This window comes from Dendrobates tinctorius, unplaced genomic scaffold, assembly GCF_039654945.1.
Source record: "Dendrobates tinctorius isolate UK_male_01 unplaced genomic scaffold, ASM3965494v1 ptg000151l, whole genome shotgun sequence".
Classification (NCBI taxonomy): Eukaryota; Metazoa; Chordata; class Amphibia; order Anura; family Dendrobatidae; genus Dendrobates; species Dendrobates tinctorius.
In genome coordinates this window covers 17,041,589-17,062,421 of record NW_027361818.1, presented here as the reverse complement: position 1 = coordinate 17,062,421, position 20,833 = coordinate 17,041,589, and the positions used below count along the sequence as shown (strand labels likewise).

General features: G+C 42.8%; 1 protein-coding gene across 1 annotated transcript in view; it reads right to left on the bottom strand.

Annotated features, from left to right (window-relative positions):
• The window catches only part of LOC141049998 (NXPE family member 3-like), a 28,229-nt gene extending 9,037 nt beyond the window's left edge, over positions 1 to 19,192 (bottom strand). Inside the window, exons 1-5 of the mRNA XM_073546837.1 lie at positions 19,133 to 19,192; positions 13,663 to 14,148; positions 4,090 to 4,310; positions 2,612 to 2,685; positions 1,939 to 2,142 (exon numbers count right to left, since the gene is read on the bottom strand). Coding sequence (XP_073402938.1) covers positions 1,939 to 2,142; positions 2,612 to 2,685; positions 4,090 to 4,310; positions 13,663 to 14,148; positions 19,133 to 19,192 — 1,045 coding nt within the window. The remainder of the gene's footprint in view (positions 1 to 1,938; positions 2,143 to 2,611; positions 2,686 to 4,089; positions 4,311 to 13,662; positions 14,149 to 19,132) is intronic.
• Between the last annotated feature and the right edge of the window lie 1,641 nt (positions 19,193 to 20,833).

Sequence of the window (20,833 nt, the reverse complement as noted above, 5' to 3'; positions counted from 1 at the left end):
ATTGATGCCAATCTATTTTAATAACTGAAAGCACATTTCGGAGGGTTTCAGCTTTCAAAAGAGTAATTTATACAACTAATGGATGAAATTAATGTCGGGTTATAAGCTTTTATTTACATAGCATGGATAAGCGACAGAACTACTGTCAGGGAGTGTATATGACCTAACAGAGTTGCAAGTACTGTTCCATACTACAGGTAGTGACAAGGATATTGGCAATATAGAAAAATCAGCTGTAAGGCCTCATTCAGATGTCAGTTTCATCTGATTTTCGTCAGTGTCATCAGAGTTTTGTCAGAGTAGCATTAGTTTTTTTTCTTTTCTCCTTGATGAGAAAAACAATATATTTTTCACCTTCCTCCATTTAATGATCAGTGAAAAATTTACAGCACACAGGTGGCGTCTGATTGCTGTCAGATTATTGCTCAGTCCCATAGACTTTCATTGCTGCCACCAAACTGCTGCATGACCAGCTCTACCCTCGCCTACTGTATCCTCACCCATCCCGTTGTAGATTGTGAGCCCTCGCGGGCAGGGTCCTCTCTCCTCCCGGACCAGTCGTGACTTGTATTGCTTACGATTACTGCACTTGTATGTATTATGTATACCCCTCCTCACATGTAAAGCGCCATGGAATAAATGGCGCTATAATAATAAATAATAATAATAATAATAATAATAATAATAATTGCTAAGATTGATGTTGCACTCAGATGAATATCATCGCTCATGTCTCTGCAATTTTACAAAGACCGCTCCTTCTCCACCAAATTACTGAAGTGTCGACAGCCCAAAAGACCATCATAGGAATGAGTGTTCATTGGGAAAAATATGGCTATCACTTGTACTTGTAAAACTGACATATGAGTGAGTCCTAAGAGAGGCAAAATAGTCTGCGGCCACCACCTAAGGATAAAACGTTCTCCCTTTTTGGGTTCTTATTGCCGCTTCCTCTCCAATGCTCCTGGGATCATTGCTGGACATTTGCTTGCGGCATAGTAGACGTCTGACAACTTACATTGATTCACAATCACTTCTGCTTCTGAACTGGACAGATTGAAATCCCTGAAGTTTTACCGACTAAGGCCTCTTTCACACATCTGGTTTTCGCCGTCAGGTGAGATCCGGCATGTGTGTGTTAAAACGGATCCGTTTTTTTTACCGCCGGATGCGTTTTTTTCTCATAGATCATAACATGTGCCAGCGTTTGTTCCGTTTTTTGCCGGATCCGGCAAAAACATAGTGTCTGGCGGCCGGACAGAGCGCATGCTGTAACGTTTTTTTGTACGGCGTAAAAAGCCAGACAAGCGTGGATGTGGCGCTCCCGGAACTGTGTCACAATGAAAGCGAATGAGGACTTCCGGCCGCCGGATCAGTCTTTCACCTCATCCGGCCACCGCTTTCTGGCATTTTCCCTCTGCGCATGCCCGGATCTCATCCTCAGTGCGACTCATCATGCCCATAACAGAGCGCCGGAACTTCACACTCATCTCTCTCCGATGCATCCGTTCTGGGCCGCTTCCGGCACTCCAGCTTTTTGCCGCACGCCGCCGGAATAGCAAAAACAGATGTGTGAAAGTAGCCTTAGTTTTTATATTGTGATGTGCAAGTTATCCTTTAACTTGTTATCAGTGGATATCACAAGATTCTGAGACCAAAAAATCTGGAACTTTTGCAGATCATCTCATATCTGCGCTTACATGTTCATTTCCCTGTACTTCACATGATGGAATCCGAAATGTTGGTGGTGCCGGCTCTGTCACGTGATAGATGGAGTTAGGTGGACGTCATTAACGTTAAAAACCACAAAATATTTGCCAGTTCTTAAGATGAAATCTGAGGTGGGAGCTCTGACGCAGTTGTGATCCTTCCTAACCCTTTTGATCGTGGGAATGCTATTTATCAAACTATAGAATGAACCCAACTGCAGCTACTTACTTGGCACAAACTTCACCAAGTAATCCCACCAGCCTCGGAGTGTGGAGTCTCCGAACATGTAGACCATCTTCCCAGAAAGACATTTGGCCACATCTTTGGAATCATTGAAATGCTGATTAGAACAGGCGAGAGAATTCCAGACGTCCTGGTAATAAAATCCTGATGGGTTTGGATTTTTAAGCTTCGATGTGCATGGTATTGTGGCTGCAAACATGGGAGCAATTTTATTATTTTATTATTTTTTCAGAAAGGTTAGCAGTGAATATAATTCATAGTTGAATTAAAGTTATTGATGGCAGATTTTAGATAGATAGAAAGATAGATACATAGATAGATAAAGGGTAGGTAGATAGATAATAGATCGACAAGTTGATAATTGATAGATCACATGGATAATATATAGATGAATAATAGATAATAGTTAGCTAACACATAGATAGATGATAGATAGAAGTTATATAGGAGATAGATAGATGAAAGATAGATAGATAATATATAATAGATAGATAGATAGTAGATATCGAATAGATAATATAGATAAGTAGATAATTGATAGATCTTACAGATAATATATAGATGATTAATAGATAATAGTTAGATAACACATTGATAAATGATAGATAGATAGATAGATAGATAGATAGATAGATAGATAGATAGATAGATCATTTACCATTATTGAGTTGTTTTTGGGGAAGTACATTGAACGGCTTCACACTTGTTGAAATTTCTTGATCAATAAGATCTCTTAAAGAAAATGACAAAACACCATATAAAACAATAATACAGTAAGAATGGAATACGGAGGACAATGAATGTTCCGCATCAGACAGTATTTGTCATGTATACACAGTGATTGAAAAGTGAACTGCTGTCTGCAGAGATTTCCTGAAATGTCTTAATATTGTAGTAAATGGGTGTAACCGCTTATCCGATGTTCAACGAACATGTCCGGTATGAGTTGGTAGCGGGTGCACGGCGCAGGCTCAGGGGGTGAGCGCGCCCCATATTCCGCAGGTGATGGGTGTGTTATCTGTTAAATATTGGTATCAAACTCTATCGGCGGCATTAGCAGTGCGTCGGCAGCATGGCACATCATACCGTGACTTAATTAGCAGTCACTGTTGGGTTGCTGTAATAGCTGGGGGTCTGTTGACCCCAAAACTTGCATTCCAGGGCTCCCCTGAAACCTAGTCTGTGGCCGGACTTCAGTGGAGATCATGATATTTCCTATATGCAGCAATGCCATGACATCGCTTTTTATAGCTCAAGCGATTAGATGATCATTACTAGTCCCCTATGAGACACACAGACAAATACAGTGAGAAGTAAAGAAAATGTTCCGATCACCCCCCGTTTAAACCCAAGTAAAAATAAAAAAATAAAAAAATACACATATATGGTATCACCGCGCTCAGAAAAGTCCAATCTATCAAAAAAAACAAAACAAAACAATTAACCTGATCAAAAAACACCGTAAATGGAAAAAAAAAATCAAGAGCGACAAAATTGAATTGTTTGAGTCAGTGCAATATCACATAAAGCTCTGTAACAAGTGATCAAAATTTCATATCTATCCCGCAAAAAATATAAATAAAATGTTGTTTACCTCTACAAAAAAATAAGCCATCACACAGCTCCAAAAATGATTGGGGACACAATCCCCCAAAATATTCTCAAGCTTATGATTTACCACTAAAATAACATAAAAATTGTCCATTTTAGTCATGGCCGTCATCGTACGGCTGAGCAGAATCATAAGGCAAGGTTGTTTTTGCCATAAAAATAATTCCCAAAAAACAATGTCAGAATTGTGGTTTTTTTCCACAGTTTTACAGCAGTTGGATTTTTTTTTTCTCGTTTTCCAGTACACTGTATGGTTAAATGAATGGTGCAACTCGTTCTTCGAAAGAACAAGTCCTCGTGTGTGTACGTGTATCGTTTATGCAGCAATAAGTGGCTCATTTTTTAGAAGTAGTTTGGCCTCGTTGTATTAATTTGCTCACTGAGCCTTCGACTTCTTTCTCACCATCAGAGAGGCAGATAATAGGAATCACCTTATAATAAAGAAAATGTTTTCTAAGCTGACCTAGTAAATTCAGTAAATGATGAGCGTTACTTCGAGTCTGACAAGTAATGATGAATAGTTACTTTGCAAAGAACTTTTTCTCCCTTTTACTAAAGACATCCCGGAATCCCCCTGACGAGTGGTCTCGATAGGCGTCACATGGCAGCGTTTTTGGTCGCTGGCACACCCATTTTTCTTCATTGTGTTCATCATAATATTCGCAAACATCTTGCCCGGGAAGATCGAGGTTACATTCCACCACTTCTTCTCTTCCATTTTTCACAAAAAAGCCATGGAAGAAAATCTAAAGGAAAACAGAAGACCATGACATGTGGGGTTAACGTTATTATTCATGGTGAATATAAAATGAATATGTTTCTACTAGCTGCTGGCCCGATTCTAAAGCATCGGGTACTCTAGAATATGGCCAGCGGGAGACTAAAATAAAAAAATTGATATGCTCACCATCCGACGGCCCCCGGACTCTGTCCCTCCTCTCCACGCTCCAGGCATCTTCCGTTCCCAGTACTTCTTTGCGCCAAAGACCGCTGCTGATGTCACTCTCACAAGAGTGCGACGTCATCAGCAGCATTTCGCGCAAAGCATTACTGGGACCGGAAGATGCCTGGAGCGTGGAGAGGAGGGACAGAGTCCGGGGGCCGTCGGAAGGTGAGTAGATCACTATTTTTTATTTTAATTCTGTTTTTTACATGTTTATGGTACCGAGGGTCAGGAGAAGTCTCTTCTCCTCTTCTTCGGACCCTGGGTACCGACTAGCGCCAGTCACCTCCCGGCTGCATCGACGCTGACGCCCGTTCGCCCGGAGATCACCCGCTGCAACCGTCGGGAGCGCCGCTGATCTCCCGATGGTTGCGGTGGCGTGCATCCTTCTAATTGAGGACTACGCCAGCGCAGCGGGATTTTGGTTACAGAGAGATACCATAAGATGATTATATATATAGATTAGTGAATAAGGTAAGACGTCAATTACCAGAGTAGCAGGAAATAAATTGCGGCTGTATGAATCAAAACTCAGTATCTATGGAATGTGGGGTAATGACATCACATAGAGGAGAATTTATGAAAAATGTCATGAATACCAAGGAATATATAAGAAATGTTATGTGTTATGAATGGGTCACCGTTGAGAAAAATGCAAACAAGCTAAGCCACAGAAAACAGAGTGGTTGGTAACTATGCAGATTGCAGATCCCTGATCTTACCACACAACTAGCAGTAGCCGTGGAGCATGCCTACGATGAACCTAGATGCCTCGTCACGCCCGGAGGACTACATAAGCCTAAAGCAAGAAAAGGGAAAACTAACTGCCCCATAGCAGACCCCAAAGGAATAGATAGCCCCCACACATGTATTGACGGTGAAACAAGATGAAGGCACAAACACAGGCAGGAAAATAGGCTGAGCAAATGATGGGGCCCAAACTAACTAGAAAGGAAGGGAAAGGAAAGACACTATCTGCAACATGCAAAACACCTTACAAAATAATGTCCAACACTTCTGATAGCAAAATTAACCCTGAAGTCACTAGACTTCTCCCATTATATCAGCACTCTGAAATATTCTGAGACAGAGCAAAAAGAGACCGAACTAGAAAGGGACAAAAAGCCAATTGGCAAAATACTGATAAATAAGAGTGGAAATTCAGCTCAGCCCCCAGCCGGGGCTGGCAGACCACACAAAAAACTGAATAGACCAACAAAATCAAGTGTGAACATTAGCAGAAAAACTTAGCTTTTGATGACTGGAAAAGAGCTGAAAACCAAGAGCTGACAAGCAGAAGGAATCACCAGCAACTGAATAGGGCGTCGGCTGTCTTAAATCCAATCTGAGAATCCTGAGATCCAATCGTCATCTTCATTCTCAGGTGGCAGATCTCCACCGATCAAACCAGCCGCACCACCTCCCGTCACCACCAGAGGGAGTCCAGAGCGGGAAGTCACAACTGGTGAGAATTAACCCACAACAGTACCCCCCCCTTGAGGAGGGGTCACCGAACCCTCATCCACGCCACCAGGCCGATCAGGATGGGCCCGGTGAAAAGCACGAACCAATCTATTGGCATGAATATCAGAGACCCAAGAATTATCCTCCTGACCATAACCCTTCCATTTGACCAAATACTGGAGTCTCCGTCTAACCAAACGAGAATCCAATATTTTCTCTACCTCATATTCCACATTGCCTTCGACCAACACAGGGTCAGGAGGTGTTGCCATAGGAACCACTGGCTCAACAAACTTCTTCAACAGAGATTTGTGAAATACGTTATGGATCTTGAACGTAACTGGAAGAGCCAATTGAAACGAAACAGGATTAAAAATTTCCAAAATCTTATAAGGACCAATAAATCTTGGCTTAAATTTAGGAGATGCAACCTTCATAGGAATATTCTTAGACGACAACCAAACCATATCACCAACTTTAAACCGGGGACCAATGGTCCTATGCCGGTTAGAAAATCACTGGGCCTTTTCCTGAGAAAGTGACAACTTATCCACCACTTGGTCCCATATCTGCTGCATTCTCTTAACCACAGTGTCCACACCTGGGCAGGACAAAGATTCCACTTGCCCTGAAGAGAACCAAGGATGAAACCCAAAATTACAGAAAAAGGGTGACATCAAAGTGGCAGAACTAGCTCTATTGTTCAGCGCCAATTCGGCCAAGGGCAAAAATGAGACCAAATCGTCCTGATCAGCAGATACAAAACATCTAAAATAAGACTCCAAGGTCTGGTTTGTTCTCTCAGTCTGTCCATTGGTCTGGGGATGAAACGCGGAGGAGAAAGATAACTGAATTCCCAGATTGGAACAAAAGGCTTTCCAGAATCTGGAAACAAAATGGACTCCTCTGTCGGACACAATGTTCTCAGGAATCCCATGTAATCGAACCACCTGTTGTAAAAACAAGGGCACCAACTCAGCAGAAGATGGCAACTTTGGGAGTTGTACAAGATGGACCATCTTCGAAAATCTATCACAAATCAACCAGATAACAGTCATTCTCTGAGAGACAGGAAGCTCAGAAATAAAATCCATTGAGATATGGGTCCATGGCCTCTTGGGCACCGGCAAGGGCATCAGCAACCCACTAGAACGAGAACAGGGTTTAGACCGAGAACAAGTCCCACAGGACTGTACAAAATTCCTGATGTCACGAGAAAAGGCAGGCCACCAAAAGGACCGACTCACCAAATCTCTGGTACCAAAAATACCTGGATGACCAGCCAATGCGGAGCAATGAATTTCAGACATCACTCTCTTTCTCCACTGGTCAGGAACATACAATTTTCCCATAGGGCAACGCTCAGGTTTATCCTCCTGAAATTCCTCTAGGGCGCATCTCAAATCGGGCGAAATGGCAGAAAGAACTACCCCCTCACCTAGGATGGTAGTAGTCTCGGTCACACTAAGAGAATCGGCAAAGAATCTCCTAGAAAGGGCGTCTGCCTTAACATTCTTAGTGCCCGGAAGAAAAGAGACCACAAAATGAAAACGCGTGAAAAACAAGGCCCATCTAGCCTGTCTAGGATTCAAGCGTTTGGCCGACTCCAGATAAATCAAATTCTTGTGATCGGTGAGGACCACTTGATGTCTAGCTCCCTCCAACCAATGTCTCCACTCCTCAAATGCCCACTTCATGGCCAACAACTCCCGATTCCCCACGTCATAATTGCATTCAGATGGGGAGAACTTTCGAGAAAAGAAGGCACAGGGATTCATCTTAGAAGTCACAGGGTCTTTTTGGGACAAAACAGCTCCTGCACCAATCTCAGAAGCATCTACCTCCACCTGAAATAGAAGTGAGACATCAGGTTGCCGTAAAACTGGAGCGAAATAAATTTCTGCTTAAGCTCCTGAAATGCTGAGATAGCCTCAGGAGACCAATTCAATACATCAGCGCCCTTCTTCGTCAGATCAGTCAGTGGTTTGACAATACCAGAAAAATTACCTATAAATTTACGATAGAAATTAGCAAAACCCAAAAACTTCTGGAGGGCCTTCAAAGAAGTAGGCTGAACCCAATCATAAATGGCCTGTACCTTGGCCGGGTCCATTTCAATAGTCGATGGAGATAAGATAAATTCCAAAAATGAAATACTCTGTACACCAAAGAGGCATTTCAATCCCTTAACAAACAGGGAATTCTCCCTCAAAATCCGAAACACAATCCGGACGTGTTCCACATGAGAATCCCAATCACTAGAAAAGATAGATGATCAAAAACTTATCCACAAAGTCACAGAAAATATCATTCATAAAGGACTGGAAGACAGAAGGGGCATTAGTGAGCCCAAAAGGCATCACCAGGTACTCAAAATGTCCCTCTGGAGTATTAAGCGCCGTCTTGCATTCATCCCCATGCTTGATGCGAATAAGATTATATGCCCCCCTGAGGTCAAACTTAGTAAACCAGCAGGTACTCTTAACTCTGGAGAATAAATCAGACATCAGAGGTAACGGGTACTGACATTTAACCGTCATCTTGTTAAGGGAACGATAATCAATACACGGTCTTAATGAACCATCTTTTTTGGCCACAAAAAAAAACCAGTACCTAAAGGTGACGAGGATGGTGTAATATGACCCTTCTCCAATGACTCCTTAATATAGGATCGCATAGCATCATGTCCGGGTATTGATAAGTTGAAAAGCCGACCCTTGGGAAATTTACACCCAGGCATCAACTCAATTGCACAGTCATAACTCCTATGAGGAGGCAAAGATGCAGACTTGCTCTCACTATATACATCAGAAAAATCGGCCAGATAATCAGGAATATCATGAGACTGAGGAGAGGTGGAGAAAACAGGAGCGTCCCGAACACACCGACAACCCCAACTCACCACAGACACAGATTAACAATCCAAAACTGGATTATGAGTTTGCAACCAAGGAAAACCCAGAACAATAGTATCATGCAAATTATGCAGCACCAAAAATTTACAATTTTCTTGGTGGTCTGGGACAACCCGCATCGTCACCTGGGTCCAAAACTGAGGTTTATTCTCTGCCAAAGGAGTAGCATCAATACCCCTCAAAGGAATAGGCGTCCACAGAGGCGTCATGGAAAAACCACAATGTTTAGCAAAGTCTAAATCCATTAGATTCAACGCTGCTCCTGAATCCACAAACGCCTTCGTGGAAAACGTGGATAAGGAGCAGATCAGAGTAATTGCCAAAAGAAACTTAGGTTGTATACTGCCCACAGCAAATGTGTGTGCAAAACGTTTCTCCTGTTTTGGGCAGGCAGAAATAGTATGAGAGATGTCACCACAGAAAAAACACAGCTTTTTACGCCTTCTAAACTCCTGACGTTGCGCCCGAGACAAAACCCATCACATTGCATAGGTTCAGACATTTGTCCAAAAGGTGGCAACTCCTCTTGTGTAGTTTTGCGTTCACATAAACGCAGATCAATTTGAATGGCTAATGACAAAGAATCGTCAAGACCAGAGGGAACAGGAAATCCCACCATAGTATATTTTACGGTTTCTGACAAACCCTTCCGAAAGAGAGCTGCCAAGGCATTATCATTCCAGGTAGTAAGGACTGCCCACTTTCGGAATTTTTGGCAGTATAACTCTGCAGAATCCTGACCCTGGTACAATGCTAATAGGGCTTTCTCAGCTTGATCCATAGCATTAGGTTCATCATACAACAACCCCAAGGCTTGAAAAAATGCATCCATATTAGTCAGAATAGGATCTTCAAGTGTCAAAGAAAACGCCCAATCCTGGGGATCGCCACGCAGCAAAAAGATGACAATTTTAACCTACTGCGCAGAGCTCCCCGATGAATTAGGCTTCAAAGCAAGAAATAATTTACAATTATTCTTAAAATTCAAAAATTTAGACCGATCCCCAAAAAACACATAAGGAGTAGGGATCCTTGGTTCAGCAGCATGTGAATGAGCGAGATAGGCAGAAATTCCCCGCACTTGAGCAGTAAGCTGCTCCACACGATCAGACAATTGCTTAATCTCCATTTAAAAAGAAAAAAAAATCCTCCTACGGCCCCAGAGAAAAAGGGGAAAAAATATACATAAAAAAAAAATTCTGACACTTTTTTTTTTATTTACAATTCTTTCCTGCTTTTGAGTACCCTAGAATCTGCGGTATGGCTGGTGATTCTGTTATGAATGGGTCACCGTAGAGAAAAAAGCAAACAAGCTAAGCCACAGAAATCAGAGTGGTTGGTAACTATGCAGATTGCAGATCCCTGATCTTACCACACAACTAGCAGTTGGCATGGAGCGTGCCTACAATGAATCTAGATGCCTCGTCACGGCCGGAGGACTACATAAGCCTAAAGCAAGAAAAGGGAAAACTAACTGCCCCAGAGCGGACCCCAAAGGAATAGATAGCCCCCACACATGTATTGACAGTGAAACAAGATGAAGGCACAAACAAAGGCAGGAAAATAGGCCGAGCAAACGATGGGGCCCAAACTTACTAGACAGGAAGGGAAAGGAAAGACACTATCTGCAACCTGCAAAAAACCCTACAAAATAATGTCCAACAGTTCTGATAACAAAATTAACCCTGAAGTCACTAGACTTCTCCCACTATATCAGTACTCTGAAATATTCTGAGACAGAGCAAAAAGAGACCGAACTAGTAAGGGACAAAAAGCCAATTGGCAAAATACCGATAAATAAGAGTGGAAATTCAGCTCAGCCCCCAGCCGGGGCTGGCAGACCACACAAAAAACTGAATAGACCAACAAAATCAAGTGTGAACATTAGCAGAAAAACTTAGCTTTTGATGACTGGAACAGAGCTGAAAACCAAGAGCTGACAAGCCAGAAGGAATCACCAGCAACTGAATAGGGCGTCGGCTGTCTTAAATCCAATCTGAGAATCCTGAGATCCAATCGTCATCTTCATTCTCAGGTGGCAGATCTCCACTAATCAAACCAGCCGCACCACCTCCCATCACCACCAGAGGGAGTCCAGAAGGGGAACTCACAACTGGTGAGAATGAACTCAGAACAGTTATGTCTATATTAGCTGATTCCGAAGAAGCTAAATACAAAATAATTTCAAAATAGCTGTAAAATTCATTTGGTCCTTCTCTCCTCCTGCCATCCCTTATATTTTGTTTTTCTTCTTTCCTTCATTTTAACTCCAATCATTGCTTCTTTCCTTCATCTCTTCCTTCCTAACTCCAATTATTCCTTCCTTCTACTCTCCTTTTGTCCCTTTTATCGCTTTCCTCCTTTTATCACTCCTCTCTTCTTTACCCCATACACTATTTCCATCCTTCTATTAGTAATTCCTTCCTTCCTTACTGTCTGTTTCTCCATACCTTTTCCCTCCCGATCTTCCTTCTTCCTTCCTTTCATCCTTTCATATTAAAGTGCATTGCTCCTTTACTGTTGCTCTAATTCATCCTCATCTGGACTACCAAAACTCTTCTAATCGGTTTCCCTTTTCCTAAACTCTCCCTTCTCCAATCCATCCTGATTGCAGCAGTCCTTCCTCTCCAACCTCTGCACCGATGCCATTACCTTTTGCCAGCCATTGCACTGGTTACCCATCCACTACAGCATCCAGTATAGATTCTTCTCTCTCACCCACAAAGCTCTTCACAGTTTTGTACCACCCAACATCTCGTTCCTCATCTCTGTCTATCACCCTACCCGTGCCCTCCATTCCATTAATGACCTTAGACTAACATCCTCCATAATCCAAGCCTGTTGGATATGTTGGCACTATAGAAATAAAAGTTATTAATATTATAAAAACGTATTATTATTTTTACATTCCTCACTCTTTCTCCTTTTACTCCCTGCCTTCCTTCCTCCTTCCTTTTTTATCCCTCATTACTTTTTTCCTTCCTTACTACCTTTCCTATTTCCTTACCTTCTTTCCTCTCTCCCTTCCTTTTTCACTTTCTTGCCTCCTTTCATCCCTCCTTACTGTATTTCCTTTCTTAAACCTTCCCTTTTCTTCTATCATTCCCTGTATGAAACCACATAGGGCTAAAGGGCTATGATCGGTCAAGTTAGTAGTTTGATGCAATGTCCAATGCCTCAAAATAAAAATACAAACTTATTTAAGCCAGCTTAGGCTAGTTTCACACTTGCTTTTTTTTGCAGCGCGTTTTCCCCGCAAAAAAACGCATTGAAAAAACGCATACATAAGCATACAACTGCTGCGTTTTTTTCAAGCATTTTTATGAGCATGCATGAAAAAAACGCAGCGTTTTTATGCGTTTGTATGCGTTTTTAGTGCGTTTTTACCGCGTTTGCATTTTTTTCCAACATTTTTAGGTGGCCCCTCACACTACCCAAACCATGACTTTACTAACCCTAACCCTGACCCTAACCCTAACCCTGACCCTAACCCTTAACCAAATCATACTTAACCCTAACCCAAACCCTAAACCCTAACTAACCCTAACCCTAACCCTAACCCTGACCCTAACCCTAACCCTAACCCTAACCCTAACCCTGACCCTAACCCTAACCCTAACCCTGACCCTAACCCTTAACAAAACCATACTTAACCCTAACCCTGACCCTAACCCTAACCCTAACCCTAACCCTGACCCTAACCCTTAACCAAACCATACTTAACCCTAATCCTGACCCTAACCCTGACCCTAACCCTAACCCTGACCCTAACCCTTAACAAAACCATACTTAACCCTAATCCTGACCCTAACCCTGACCCTAATCCTTAACAAAACCATACTTAACCCTAACCCTGACCCTAACCCTAACCCTGACCCTAACCCTAACCCTAACCCTGACCCTAACCCTAACCCTAACCCTAACCCTGACCCTAACCCTTAACAAAACCATACTTAACCCTAATCCTGACCCTAACCCTGACCCTAATCCTTAACAAAACCATACTTAACCCTAACCCTGACCCTAACCCTAACCCTGACCCTAACCCTAACCCTGACCCTAACCCTAACCCTAACCCTGACCCTAACCCTTAACAAAACCATACTTAACCCTAATCCTGACCCTAACCCTGACCCTAACCCTTAACCAAACCATACTTAACCCTAACCCTGACCCAAACCCCAACCCTAACCCTGACCCTGACCCTAACCCTAACCCTAAACCCCCTTAACTAACCCTAACTCTAACCCAAACCCCTAAATTCCATGGTTAAAAAAAAAAACGCATATGCAAAAAAACGCATACATGAGCATGCCAGTGCGCACATATGCGCATCCATAGGCTATAATGGCCATTTTTAGCGCAAAACGTGCGCATATGTGCGCATGCGCTTTTTTGCAGGGCCAAAAAATGCAACATGCTGCGTCTGGAAAATACCAACGCACACCCCAAAAAAACGCAGCGCATGAAAATCGCATACATGCGCTTACCAGCGCGCAGGTATGCGCACCCATGTTAAATATAGGGGAAAAAACGCATGCGCAGGTATGCGTTTTTTTCCAGCGCTAAAAAACGCAAATGTGAAACCAGCCTTAGTCCTTACTTGGACAAAAAAATTTTAATTGAAAATATTGCTAAAATATGATTAAAAATTCAAGTTTAGGTAAAATTTACCTCTACATTTTCAAATTTTGAGTATTTTGGCAATAGAAATTCTCTTTTGTAACTCATTGGCCACCAATTAAATGATTTAATGAGTTCTCTGTATTACCTTACCTTATCTGGTCGTGTCTCTCTTTTTTCATGTAAAATTGAAATGGCTTCACTGGAATACATGAGCTTTATGGAGACCATGGTCTCACCAGGCCACTGAAGAATGAAGGAAGCTGTGTAGGAGCCGTTCTTGTGGTCTGTCACAGATCCACTCACTCCAGCTTTCAGACTTGGGGAATGAAGCTTTGCATGAAAAAAATCCCCACCATAGCTCTTTGCCCGACCTTTATGGTCCTTGGCTATGATAAATACCTCCAATTTTTCTCCCTCAACATAGGTAGACCGGGGATTAAGTAAAGAAAACACTGAAGTTTTTGAGTGGGTAGAAAATTCCAAATTGGGATTGTTAGGCGGCAGTGGCCATTCTGTCAGTTTCAGGAGCGTGTGAAGTTCTTCATCCAGTTGGGTTTTCTTTGGGAATTTTCGAGGTACTGAAAACTGCATGGGAACTTTTGTAGCGTCTGGTCTCCAAAAAAATCTGTAAGTAAACTTGGAAAAAGTTAACATGGGTTAATAAGTAACACACATCACTGGAGATACAGTGGGGCAAAAAAGTATTTAGTCAGTCAGCAATAGTGCAAGTTCCACCACTTAAAAAGATGAGAGGCGTCTGTAATTTACATCATAGGTAGACCTCAACTATGGGAGACAAACTGAGAAAAAAAAATTCAGAAAATCACATTGTCTGTTTTTTTTCATTTTATTTGCATATTATGGTGGAAAATAAGTATTTGGTCAGAAACAAAATTTCATCTCAATACTTTGTGATATATCCTTTGTTGGCAATGACAGAGGTCAAACGTTTTCTGTAAGTCTTCACAAGGTTGCCACACACTGTTGTTGGTATGTTGGCCCATTCCTCCATGCAGATCTCCTCTAGAGCAGTGATGTTTTTGGCTTTTCGCTTGGCAACACGGACTTTCAACTCCCTCCAAAGGTTTTCTATAGGGTTGAGATCTGGAGACTGGCTAGGCCACTCCAGGACCTTGAAATTCTTCTTACGAAGCCACTCCTTCGTTGCCCTGGCGGTGTGCTTTGGATCATTGTCATGTTGAAAGACCCAGCCACGTTTCATCATCAATGCCCTTGCTGATGGAAGGAGGTTTGCACTCAAAATCTCACGATACATGGCCCCATTCATTCTTTCATGTACCCGGATCAGTTGTCCTGGCCCCTTTGCAGAGAAACAGCCCCAAAGCATGATGTTTCCACCACCATGCTTTACAGTAGGTATGGTGTTTGATGGATGCAACTCAGTATTCTTTTTCCTCCAAACACGACAAGTTGTGTTTCTACCAAACAGTTCCAGTTTGGTTTCATCAGACCATAGGACATTCTCCCAAAACTCCTCTGGATCATCCAAATGCTCTCTAGCAAACTTCAGACGGGCCCGGACATGTACAGGCTTAAGCAGTGGGACACGTCTGGCACTGCAGGATCTGAGTCCATGGTGGCATAGTGTGTTACTTATGGTAGGCCTTGTTACATTGGTCCCAGCTCTCTGCAGTTCATTCACTAGGTCCCCCCGCGTGGTTCTGGGATTTTTGCTCACCGTTCTTGTGATCACTCTGACCCCACGGGGTGGGATTTTGCGTGGAGCACCAGATCGAGGGAGATTATCAGTGGTCTTGTATGTCTTCCATTTTCTAATTATTGCTCCCACAGTTGATTTCTTCACTCCAAGCTGGTTGGCTATTGCAGATTCAGTCTTCCCAGCCTGGTGCAGGGCTACAATTTTGTTTCTGGTGTCCTTTGACAGCTCTTTGGTCTTCACCATAGTGGAGTTTGGAGTCAGACTGTTTGAGGGTGTGCACAGGTGTCTTTTTATACTGATAACAAGTTTAAACAGGTGCCATTACTACAGGTAATGAGTGGAGGAAAGAGGAGACTCTTAAAGAAGAAGTTACAGGTCTGTGAGAGCCAGAAATCTTGATTGCTTGTTTCTGGCCAAATACTTATTTTCCACCATAATATGCAAATAAAATGAAAAAAAAACAGACAATGTGATTTTCTGGATTTTTTTTTCTCAGTTTGTCTCCCATAGTTGAGGTCTACCTATGATGTAAATTACAGACGCCTCTCATCTTTTTAAGTGGTGGAACTTGCACTATTGCTGACTGACTAAATACTTTTTTGCCCCACTGTATAGCTTTAAGAAACCAAAATTCAAAATATCTATTTAGCTAGTAGAAGCCATGTTGTAACCACAGTTAATACATTTCAGCGATATGATGTACAGCTCGGATGAAAATTCTATCGATCTCTGACTACTTTGGTCTAGTAAATAGGTTTTTGTTGCCCCTCATTTGACTTTCAAACTCATAATTAGAAATTAGCAAACGGATTAGAGGAGAATTGAATTCCCTTCAAATTTCACTACAGACTTGAAGTCACCAGAGTCTGATTTTTTAGCAATTCGATTAGGTCCTTGGCCCATCATCTGTCCTGTAGCTACTCAGCTTTCTCCTATCTCACTTCCTCCCAACTGCTCTGGTTTTCCCTACTACAATCACTCTAAAGTGTCTTTAAATTAACTGTGCCTCAAGTGTTGCCAATATGTCGCAAAAAGACAAATGCTGTGATGATGCATGGGGTTTGTTGAGCAAGCATTGTGTCATGGTTAGGACATGGATAATGTCCTGTTCTCACAGGGTTAACTTTTGCCGGCCTCTCTTTGGATCTGGGAGGGATATTTATACTTACTCCAGACTAGGATTCCCTGTCAGCTATACTGTTATTCTGGCTGTGTGTCTGACCCCCCTGGTGTGCGTGTATTCTGCATTGCTTGTTTGATTCCCGTGTATGACCCGGTCTGTCCCCTCACTCTGAACTCCGTCTCTCATTTTGGTACTATTGTCTTCTCCGGTTCTGACCTCCTGGCTTGGCTATTGTTACTCCGTTACAGGTTGTCCCTATTGTACCGTCCATTGCCCGTTCTGGTTTTCTGATCTATTGCTACGTCCTGACTATTCGCTCTGTCTAACCCTTTGGTACTGTCCTGCTATCTCGTGCTTTGACCCCGGCTTGATCTGGTTTCTGTCTAAGCCCCTTGGTAACTTGTCCCGTAGTTACCTTTCTAGGAGTTTCCCTGCAGTTCCTAGCTCTGTGGAGCTTAGGTCACGCCCCCAGCAGTCACGTGCTTCAGGTCCTGTTAGTCTGAAGCATGCATCGTCACCACTGCTGTCCCGCTCTGCAGGTATCTTTGAGCACTGTTTTTGTACTCAGGACACACGCACTGGCTCAGTGAGCAAGTGCAGTGCGGTGTTCCTGACACATTGAAGAAAATTGAAATGGAAGAGAAGACTGAAACCAGGGGAATAGGAAAGCCAGCAAATGAGCAAGAGGGAAGCTGTGGCACGACACAGGTGAAGGTCAAGGTAATTATAATATTACTTATATATTAACCCTTATTTTCTTAGACTTTGGCATCTGGAGAGACCTGTCTAGCACAATAAATGGATTTTACTAGCAGTTCAATTTACATTGAATAAATTCGAGCAAATTTGGAGAATCCAATTTTGTCAGACTCGTTCATCTTTCCTCATAACCCTCTCCCTTGATGCCTGCATCAGTTACGAAAAGAGATGAGCATTAGGATCTGCCACAGACTCTGATTTGAATTCTTTGATACAACAGGCTGTCACGAGAGGTGGTGAGTTCTCCTTCAATTGAAGTCTTCAAACAGAGGATGGACAGACATCTGTCTGAGATGGTTTAGTGAATTCTGCATTGAGCAGGAGATTGGACACAATGACCCAGAAGGTCCCTTCTATCTGTAACATTAAATGATTCCATGACTCTATGACCACACTGTTAAGTCTTAAATATCATAGATCAAAGTTCTTAAGCCCCAGCAATTACAGGCGCAACGCACAGGTTGATAGAAATTAAAGAACAATTGTAAGGTTGAAAGATGTATGGTGGTTATGGCTTGATCACATTTGAGCATTGATGTTGTCCTTACACTACTGATCAGCAACCACCTTAAAGTATTAGTATTTCAAGGTTCATAAACTATCTATAGCCAATGACATAGCATGACTGTGATAGATGTGAACATAGCACATCTTCTCGCCAAGCGTAGAACAGATGCTCAATTACGTTGGGTTTCATTATGCAACTTTTCCTCCCAATGATGGTTCATAGTGTAAATAAAGTTAGTGTGACAAATGCTACATCTGTATGTCATCAGAATGCATGAAGAATTTAAAGAAGCATCTTCATCTTGTAAAGCTATGGCATGTTTTTAGGATATGACAATGCTTTATGATGGGTGGCACTTCAAACTTTGGTTCTCATTACTAGTTCTGAGAATGCAGTTACCCTGTAACTGTCAAACTTTTTTATGTCCATTCAAAACCAATCGTGACTCTGAGCTCAAGGATGGAGTGATGGATATAGACATGACAGGGTAAAATCGAGCACTTAAAAAATACAGGAAACAACGAATTGCAGCAAAGTGGCCAAAAGATCATGATGAAGACTGGAATTTCTATTTAAAATTTATGTGATCTGGTGTATTTGATTCTTGGCTGATTCTATTTAAGATGGATACATTTATCCTGAACCTACATGACATTAATGAAAGTTAGCCCACAGATGATTGTCCGCTATATACAACTGCACTGGCTTTGGATTTAATTTCCAACATGTTCATTTCACTAACAGCATGCAGCTGACACAACTCTGTTGTCAGGTATTCATTCCCTGTCCCTAACACTAGGGGCGCCCTAGCTGACCTTGTTCCCTGGGTTACCTTTGATGGTGAAGACGCCGGAGTCACGTACCTTGCCTTAGCTCTTGAATCTTCCCTCACTCTGTACCCTTTTCCAATCCAGGAAAGAGGGGAATAGTAGTGTACTGTAATATACCAACCAGACTAACAAGGTAATGAGAACAGGGATAAAGGAAAATGCCAATCATACAAATATACTCACACAAACAACAGAGGTATACACTAAAGAGTGGAGAATAGGGTCAAACAAAAGTAGGAGAAAGAGGAGAATAAGCACACACCCAAAACCTAACAACAGTTTTGGATAAATGCACCAAACACCTTCTCAAACAATGACCTCCAGCCACCATCTATGAATCATGCAGGATAAGCTAGTTCTGGCAATGAGTGCGAGCCAGGGCCCAGAGTATATAGGAGATGGGAGTAGCTAGCAGTGAACAGCTGAGAACCTTAATGCAGGAAAACTTCCAGGAGCTCTCGACTGAGCAGACTAATTCCTGAATTGCTAAAAGAAGCCTGCACCATTTAATATGAAGGTGAAGTGCTTCTAACCAGTGCTGGAGTAGGAGAAATAAGACGTTGCAGTCTTCTGGCTTCTGTCTGCCATGGTAAACCCATGACTGCAGCAATCTTGAAAAATTGCAAGAAATTAAAATACACAATACATGACCAATCTAGAGAACTTTTTATATGATTTATGCTGTAATTAATGTCCACCATCAGTACACTGCCTCTTACCATTGTGATAAAAGAGAAGATGCAGAGTCCGGCGAGGAAAAACAGCTGCGTCTTCTTCATGGCCCCTGCGAGTCCTGACTGTACTTATTATGTAGGATGCAGCATTTTGTATGTAGAAAAGTAACAGTAAGAATTAATCAGCAAATGGAAAAACAATTCTGCAAATTACAAAGGTGTAACATAACAAAGATATCAGCACAAAATTATCTGGAAGGCAATGGACTATAGCATCTCCAGAAAAGAATCTAATACCCACACTGTAAGGCCTCTTTCACACATCAGGTTTTCGCCATCAGGCGCGATCCGGCGCTTTTGACAGAAACCGGATCCGGCGAAATGCAATGCCGGATCTGGTTTCCCCCCCATTGACTTGCATTTGCGCCGGATCGCGCCGGATGGCCATGCGTTTCATCCGGTTTTCACCAGATCCGGCAATGTGTCGCGATCCGGCGTCTGGAAAAAACGGCTACTGTAACGTTTTTTGTCTCCGGCGAAAAAACCGGACACGCCGGATCCGGCGCGTCCGGCTTTTTCACACAATGAAAGCCTATGAGCGCCGCAATGCGCCTGATCCGGCGAAAGCCGGATCCGGTGGCCGGATCCGGTTTTTTTGGTCTGAGCATGCTCAGTAGCTCTGCCCACAAGACATATATAAAAGCAAGACAGTGGGACCCACAGCCACACCCAACATGCCACCCAAGAAAGCAACCAAGCGCAGCAGGAGAAGGCAGGAAACCACTGCAGCACCATCAGCACCACCACCACCCCAAATGGAGCAGCAAATGGAACATGCTGAGGAGGGGAGGCCAGCAGCAGATGAGAGACGGTAATTATCAAATCCCCCATTCCTCCAAACTAGGGCTATTGAATATCAAGATATTCATTGGCCCTTTGTTTCTCTTTATTCAACAGCCGCCCAATAGATGCAGCAGCAGCAGCAGCAGCAATGGCAGCAGCTGGAACACCACCCACAGGCATGGAGTGTGGCCACCAGGAAGACAGCACATCATCTTCTGGGAGCCCTCCCTCGCATCGTCAGCGTTTGACGGTAAGTTTTTATTTCCAAAATCCATCATCTCTGTAATATATGTGTATTCATTGCCTTTTATTTCAAAACAGGATTCACAAGATGAAGAGGAGCTCCCAGAAGAAGAAGGAAGGGGTGGACAGACACTTGGAGTGGGCTCACAATTGGTAAGTTTTTTGCATCAAACGCAGAAACACAACATCACACTACACACAACACATAGAAAACAATGTTCTGCAGACCACACACAGCAAACAAATGCCTACATCCAAAGACATAACATTTTTTGTTTTCTTCTCTAGTCTTCCCAATCTGGTGCTCGGCCAAGAGGTCCTCGCAGTGCCTCCCAGGGTCGTCGGCGACAGCAACGCGGCGGTCACCAGCGTGTAAGTATAAATATTTTTGCTTTGTTTTTTTGCACTTTTTATTTCATTTCTTTTGTGGAGGCTAATTATGTTATTTTTGTCTTTTTCTTTAACAGCCTTCACAGCGTGCTCCCGACTCTGACGGTGAGGATGGAGGACTCGATGTGGACCACCTCATCGATCTCGTCAGAGAAAGGGAGCCGCTCTGGAATATGGCTGACCGCCGCCACGCTGACCTTATCGTTACCCGACGACTCTGGGAGGAAATCTGTTCGCTCCTTGTGGGCCGCTGGGAGGACCTCGATGTTC